Source organism: Notolabrus celidotus, chromosome 4, assembly GCF_009762535.1.
Source record: "Notolabrus celidotus isolate fNotCel1 chromosome 4, fNotCel1.pri, whole genome shotgun sequence".
In the NCBI taxonomy this organism is placed as follows: Eukaryota; Metazoa; Chordata; class Actinopteri; order Labriformes; family Labridae; genus Notolabrus; species Notolabrus celidotus.
In genome coordinates this window covers 12779207-12786763 of record NC_048275.1, presented here as the reverse complement: position 1 = coordinate 12786763, position 7557 = coordinate 12779207, and the positions used below count along the sequence as shown (strand labels likewise).

Genomic DNA, 7557 nt, shown 5'->3' with positions numbered 1-7557 from the left:
AGTCCCTCCACATCTGTGAAGCTGTGGTAGAGATCTGAGTATTGATTATATTCATCCATTCTTCCGGTGCAATAATAATTCCCAATTCTTTTTCCCAGAATCTTTTTTTTAACTTTATAAGCACAGTTTCAAAACAATAGGCAATTTACGAAATCCACAAAAACAGTTTCACCTTGAGATTGGGCTTCCGACACACAGACAGGTATTAGCTGAGCAGTCCCACACAGGGTGGAACATGCACACATCAGCCATACATTGCCACTCACAACCAAACTCATTTACATATACAGGTACACACAGGTAGACCTACCATTCACATGACACATAATACATACATACCTACATGCATATAGACATACATATACCTGGCTTAACATGCACACATAAAGATTGACCTTAATAAAACCCATCTAGCAAGATTTATAAAGATGAACATCCAAATAATAAATAATAAAAGTCCTAATTAAAATAATCAGTAAATGTTCTCCATCTTCTTGCAGAATCTTTAAATCAGTCATAAGAAAACACAACAATTCAAGACTGATTTTGACACTAAAGCATTACATTGGAAAAAAAGAAAAAAGACAAAACAGTTTAATTTAAAGATCTATTGACAGAACCTGTTTTTTTCATTGTCTTGCACATTTATTGCAGGTTTCCTGAAGACATTCTCATTTTAGTTGCTCTTTAGATATTAAATTTAATAGATGTTTAATAGTTTGAGTCATTGTAAAAGTGAAAATTCACGGAATGTGCTTAGCCCTCCCTTCCCCCAATGTAAGGATCTTTAGTAGGTTATTTGTCGATGTGTCATTGAAAACTGGATCTGTTTGTTTCAAACTGTTGATAAAATATGGCATTAACAATATCTTCTTCTGTGGCGGTAGCTTCAATTTTATAAATCATCATTAATAATTTAATTAAAAACATGACTGCATAGCATATCAGTCAACTATGGAAATAACAGCAAGTTGCTGCCCTTTTACAAAACCTGTATTTCCTCACTTTTTAAAAATTAAGTGAAATAAATTAAGAATTAAGTGAAATAAGTTAACCATCATAATAAACTTATACAACTTATATAATTTCCTGCTACAAGTAAAAGGAGACCATTATTATAAATTGTGGCTGTTTCACAAACAATCTCATAATCACAACATTTTTATTTAGCTATTTGACACATAACCTGTAAGGCATTTTTAAGTGGATACATACATCCAACAGACAGTATTTAAGTGAATCAATATAACTATTTTTTTTTAATTTAAGGTAACAAAACCAGCTTTCATCAAATAATTTTCATGTAAATAATGTCTTTTTTTCTCATGTTTTGGTGCAGATCTAAGCTTTCATATCTACAGGGAACACATTTGTTTAATATTTTCTCCTCAGTAAATGTGAAGCTTTGGAATCTTGGTTCCTGCCTCAGTCTCTGAACACCGGTCTTGCATGCATCAGGCCAGTAAATAGTCTACTCTCACTTGGACATTATCTTATATCTTTTGCCAGATCCATACATAGTTGATGAACAAGGTGTTATCTGAGGCAGCATCGATGATGTCATCAGATCCTGCTCTCAGTTACCTCCGCCTGTGTTGGTATTATAGCAGATATGTACCTGTAAATCATTAATGCCCATTCAATTGTTTCCCTGCTCCCTTGGCAGTATCTCTTGCCGGCTGTAGTATTTCATGGAGAAATATGGTACACGCCGCTGATAAAACAAGCAAGAACAATTCTCAACTTGGCTGAACTCTGTTTCAACTCTGAGCTCATGGCTAGACAGGTGGGGCTGAGGTATCGAGGCAGAGCGTGTACAATGTACTGTACAGGGGAGCATCTCAGTTTTCTGTGTGTGCTAACAGCTGACATTGAGAACATCCTGCTGCAGGAATATAAGACAAACGAATTCACCTGAACGTATTCATTCCCATTTACATACTGTAATTATATGATCACACTTCAACTCAAATTGTCACATCACATGGTCCTAGACTTTTATAAATAGGTCAAACCCTGAACTGCAGGGTCACATGTAGTCCCAAACAAAATAACGTCAAAGCCATTCATTCAAGCCATTAAATAATCAAGTTATTAATTTCAACAAATGATTATTTATAAGTAAATGATACCTCAACCTCTGACTTGTTTCCCCTTCTGTTGTTTTCTTTTGAAAGCAGCCCAACACTAGATGGCAGCATTGAGTTATAAGTGCCAGCAGGATCTCACTCGTGTCTCAGGGAGATGGTTTTGCTCTTCCTCCCTTTAAGCCAAAACGCATCAGAAAAAAGATGAATCACCAACATAAGATTCAGAAGAATGTAAAGCATATTTCTAACATTCAAATGCTTCATTTTCATTTTTGAAATTGTGTTAACTTTCGCAGGAACACAACTTAACCTTAAAACACAAAGGTCAAGAGTTCACTAGTTCATGAGCAACATACTTGTTCTTAACTTTGGTCTATGACAGTAAGTTTAGCTCATGTACTTTAGTACAGAAGATGCTGTTTTTTGTTTTGTCAGTCCTATCAGGGAACACAAACCCAGTTATTGAAGCTCGGTCATTTTCGCTGATTTGCCCTCATGAGTAAGGCCGTCTCAGCTTTACATGCAGTGGTTCAGTAGTCGGCATACGATTCCATGGATTCCATGCTTTTGTGTGAGTGAAAGAAGCGGACATACATGACTGCACCGGCTATCTGAAGCACCCTCGACCATAGACGCACTTACCCAGTTTAAAAATTCCAACTTAGTTTAAATAAGAGCATTATTACATACTTAAAAAAAGACAATATAATCAGATGAAGATTTTCTAATAGATATCTTCCAGGTGAAATTAGCCAAATTCTGAAGATTGTAGCATTAGATGATGAAGTTTATAATATTCTTGTGGGATGTTTGTCTGTCACAGAATGTCTTAACCACAAGAAACAAACATCCTCCTGAGAAACAAACATCATCTAGTTGTTTTACTGATCTATAATCCGTTATAAACACACAAAGAGAAAGCTGAATTAATCTATACATATATTGGATACCTTTAATAATAACAAGGAATATATCACATTCTTAGCCTCAAGCAGCATTGATACTTAATTTCCCAGTAAAGGAGGCTCAAGCCAGAAGAAAGATGAAGTTTAACACTGTGACAACACCAAGTCTTTGTTATTGGGTTGTTCGTGCCTGTGAAGTGAAATAAATATAGATATTCAAATGACAGCGGAAGAACTTTCATGAAGGGAGAATAATTTGGAAAGTGATGCATTTGTTGTCTTTGCTTTAAAGTATGAAAACAAGACTGTTGAAATATCTTACATGTTTTTTTATTCAAACACAAATGAGATCTATAACAACATATAAACTCATGCATTACACATTACTGTAAGAGGAAGCCAAACGTTAATATGTGCTAATGGTATGTTTACTCATTTCTGCTCCTATATGCCAGCGTACAATCAAGCATGTCATGCAACAATGTCGAGGCAGGGCACATAATGTGGATATTGTACTGGTGGCACAGATTTCCATTTTCACACAGACAATGGGGAGTGGGGGGTTGGCTCAGGGGATGTCTGAGCAAAGAGATTTTTTTTTTTTACAATTCTCATCAGAGTCACCAAAACACTGAATGATTTATTGCCAAATTAATTACCCTTTACCCAACTTTAGACAAAAAATGCTCCAAGCTGTCTGTCAGAGCAGCATTATTCTATTAACGTTCGATTTGCAGTTCAGCCAGAGTGACTTCATATTTAGATTTTATTGTATTTTCTAAGTGAATGTGTGGCTTTGCATCCACAATAGAAAGGCAAAGCATTATCAGAGAGTTGAATCACCTGTGCTGCAGAGACGGAGCATTGCGTTAATTGGAGGGACGAATTTGTTAAAAATTTTAAACACTTAACAAATCTGTATCTCTAAAGCATCACAAAAGGTGCATTTATAGAGTGAATTCAAGCACAGAACAGTTTAATTAATAGAAACTTTTTACAATATGAGGCCTGCTTCACAATCATAGGCCATCTTTAATCAAATGTAAGACTTACCAATAGTTTCACCTCTTTCTGCTGGGCTTTAAAGATATTTTCATTCAGAGGGGTTATTGTGTTGGTTTTTGAAAAGTACAGTATTAAAAACACTCGTAGGATCAAATGCTTTTAATTAAATCTCACTCTTTCACTTTTTGTTCTTTATGTATTGTCAAAAGGTGCGAGTTAGGGCCTTAAAGGGGCTTGGAGCGTTAGCAAGAGATAAGCTGGCTGGTTCTTGGAGGGCGTGGCTGACCTGTTCCAGATCCGGGCCACCTGTGTGGGCTATAGCCGGCCCTCCCGTCTGCCTCCTCTACCGATTCCAGGAAGTGGTCAGAAAGACCATTTAGCCCTTTTTCCCACCTTGTAAACTTCCCCAAACAACCAGACAATTACAGATTTACTACGAAGAAGAAATTAGATAAAAATGTGGATGAACTTCCAGAAGATAAATCTCTGAAAACAAACAAAGTCAGATGTTTAATTGCAGACAGAGTAAGGTGTAACTAATCAGTGCAGTTCAACGACAACCACAAGCTTATGTTCAGTGAGTGTTTCTGTGTCCCTTGTCCCCGGTCTGTGTGTCTCTGTTCAGCAGTCGATAGGTTAACCTGCCCGTGGCATCCATCTTGTGTGGCCCCCCTCGCATTACCATTGATCTGAGGGAAATAAAGAGCACACGTGTTATTATATACAGCCCAGAAAAACAGCCTCTCACAGTGATGGAGTGAACAGGCCAAATGTATGAAATATTGCCCCTCCGACATATTCCGTCTTCCTGTCAATAGTGCAGCCTTTGCCCACAAAGCGGATCAATAGGGACTTATCTTTTCATGATAACACATAACGATGTTGTCTGTTGTCTTTTTCTCATATTGAAGTTCTAATTCCACCCCTCTGCCCTTTTAAATCATCCATGCTGATATGTATATTTGGATCTGCCTTTTGTGTTTTCTCTCCCTAAAGGAAGAAATAAATCGGTGCGGGCCTGTTAGTCAGAGACGTGGCAGTTACAAATTTACATGTTGGTTTTCTGGACGTTTCTCTGAAGCTTTTGGGGGTCTCTCATGTGTGAGACTGCTCAGCGGAGAGAAGACACCCCTCTGTAAAAACATCTGTTGTGGAAATGGCTGTCAGACTCCCTTTTGTGGGCTCCGTCTCTTCTTTGCACAGAGATTGTCATTTGTTTTGACCATTTATGAGGGTGAAAGAATAATAATAAAAAATCTGGAGGATGTATCTGTGCAGCAGAGCAGTCTGCAGTGTGGCTTTTGTTTTTCTTTCAATGCAAAGGAACATTTCTCTCTGATTTAGAGACTGTATGGTCTGCACATTGAGGCATGTCATGAAACCATATTATTTAACGTGGGTGTACAATATGATGCACTGAAAGAAATATGACAAAGTTATGTTTTCAGAAATATTCCTATTCTACATGCCCCCGTTACTGAGTGTTTTGGACAAGCTGCGTAAAGATGATAACAAAAACACTCTTTAATTATTCATGATGTGGTGATCTTATCATGTGTGGAAGAAGTCACTGGAAAATAGAAAATTGCCATTGTCTCTTATTGTTCAGAATAATTTCATTGTGGGTTTCTTTTTGGGTTAAAAGTAAAACACCCTTGTGTCGTCTGTCAGCTTTGTATGAAGGAATAAACAGTCTTTAATTCAGCACAAAGCTGCTTCACTAAATGCTCTAAGTAAGTAAAATATCATCCATGGGTTAGGTGAGGCTGCTTGAATCATTAACTGAAGCTTTATTGTTCTGTCTTTTTTCAGCATGGCCCTCAGTGTTTTCTGTTCTCCACCTACAGGATGTGTTTGGAGATCACCTGTCCAGCGACGCCATGGGCCCTTCACCTCCATGTTCTCTCAGGTCAGCTGTCATCTGTCTCAGTCAAGCTTCTCTTTAATCTATTCTTCTCAACTGATCCACGGCTAAACTACAAGTTCCTCTCAAGAGGAACTCCAAAAGAATGAACTTTTGGTATGGAAGTTTAAGGCTAAATTTAATTAAACTTTGAATATCTTCATTCTGATGTTTTATGGAGTAATCAGAGCCTCATAGAGCAAACTTAACACCTCTTTGTTGAATGCTTGGGGCCAGCTAAGGAAAAACTTTAACCTCTGACTACACTGTAGATGTAGGTGTTAATTTTTACCACCTTTTTTCTTTGATAGTTTTGGAAAATTAACAAACTTCCTGTTTGCACATACTGTACACTGTTACGAGCTGGTTCCTCTGATTTTGAGGCAGAGCATCAAGTTGCAACAATGTTAGATTTAAGGTATTTTCTCAGTTCACACACAGGATGAAACCTGAATGTCATGTTGGTTTACAGTGAAATCTATTTTCATTTTTGGGGTATCAAGTTTTATTTGACTTTTAGAGAAATAACAAGACAGATAAAAGAAAAAAAAAAGAAGAATAAAGGAAGCAAAATTTGTTAGCAAAGAAGTTAAACACATCTTACAAAAGAGAAGAAATTCTGCTGTAAAACTCTTCACATTCTGCATGAGACCTTGTGTAAACGGTGTAAGAAAGGTGTAAAACCAGTCTGCATCTCTTTGACTCATAACAGTGAGATTCCCTGTGTGAATTAATGGGCCGCCTGTTTGTGATTCTGTGATTCTCCTGCAGAACAGGTGAGTGTTTGAGCAGAGTGACACCTCATAAACTAGCTGATAACCTGTTCCTGTGTCTTCTTATCTGTCTTCCTGACAATCCCTGGTCCCTGAGCGCGTTGTCGTTTCCCCTCGGGCCCATTATCAGATCCCCTCTGTAGGCTCCCTCAGCAGCTGCAGTTATTGTGGAGGGCTTTACTTTTATAGCACCGTGATGTGTGTGACAACAGTGGCTTTTTATGAGTGAGTGTGTTGTCTTGTTGTCTTTGGCATGATAGTTTCCCTTTTCTGTCTTTTCCCTGAGAGGCCTCCCTTCAGTTCTTTTTCCTTTAATCTCTCCAAATAAAATCTAACCAAAGAGAAGATTCGAGAAATAAATACTCAATTCAATGTTGAGGTTAATTTAAAATATTATCATTAATCATCTTTTTCCAATCGTGTTTCAGCACCTGATCGGCTCCTCGCGCTATCTGTGGGAAACGTGTTATCTCCCTCTGCCATTCATGTACACATTTATTGGATTCCAAGTCTGTGGGATCAATCTTTTGGCCACCAGAGGAGCATAACTAATGGCAACATTAGAATGGCTTTGTGAGAGGGACTGGCCGGATGCGGGTTAACCAAGCAGGAAATAATCTAGGATTTTATATCCTGCATGAATGGCCATAGGATATGCTAAGAATAAATTAATCCCCCCCAAAATTTTTGCAGAGAGGTTATCTTTTGAATGAAACAGTTGCAGTGGGACGGGAGGTTCGTTTGGACAATTTTTCCTTAAAGGGGGGTGTTTGCTCCCAATGTGCACACATGTGGAATTTCTTGGCAGATAATGACCGTCATCTTAATACTCAGCCAGGGTCAGAGTATCCATTCTGTGTCTGACTGCAGGTCTAGACGGC

The 7557-nt window shown here is 37.9% G+C and overlaps 1 protein-coding gene across 7 annotated transcripts in view; it reads left to right on the top strand.

The window, feature by feature from the left end:
* The window catches only part of LOC117812036, a 70497-nt gene that overhangs the window by 1922 nt on the left and 61018 nt on the right, over positions 1 to 7557 (top strand). For 3 of the 7 annotated variants that reach the window (XR_004631116.1, XR_004631115.1, XM_034682575.1), the window contains exon 2: positions 5813 to 5909. Coding sequence is in view for 3 of the 7 variants with exons in the window: in XM_034682575.1 (XP_034538466.1) it covers positions 5813 to 5909 (97 nt within the window). In the remaining 4 variants the exon portion in view is untranslated. Of the gene's footprint in view, positions 1 to 5812; positions 5910 to 6615; positions 6680 to 7557 lie in introns of all 7 variants that reach the window. The other 4 variants (XR_004631114.1, XR_004631117.1, XM_034682576.1 and 1 more) reach the window with 2 other exon arrangements.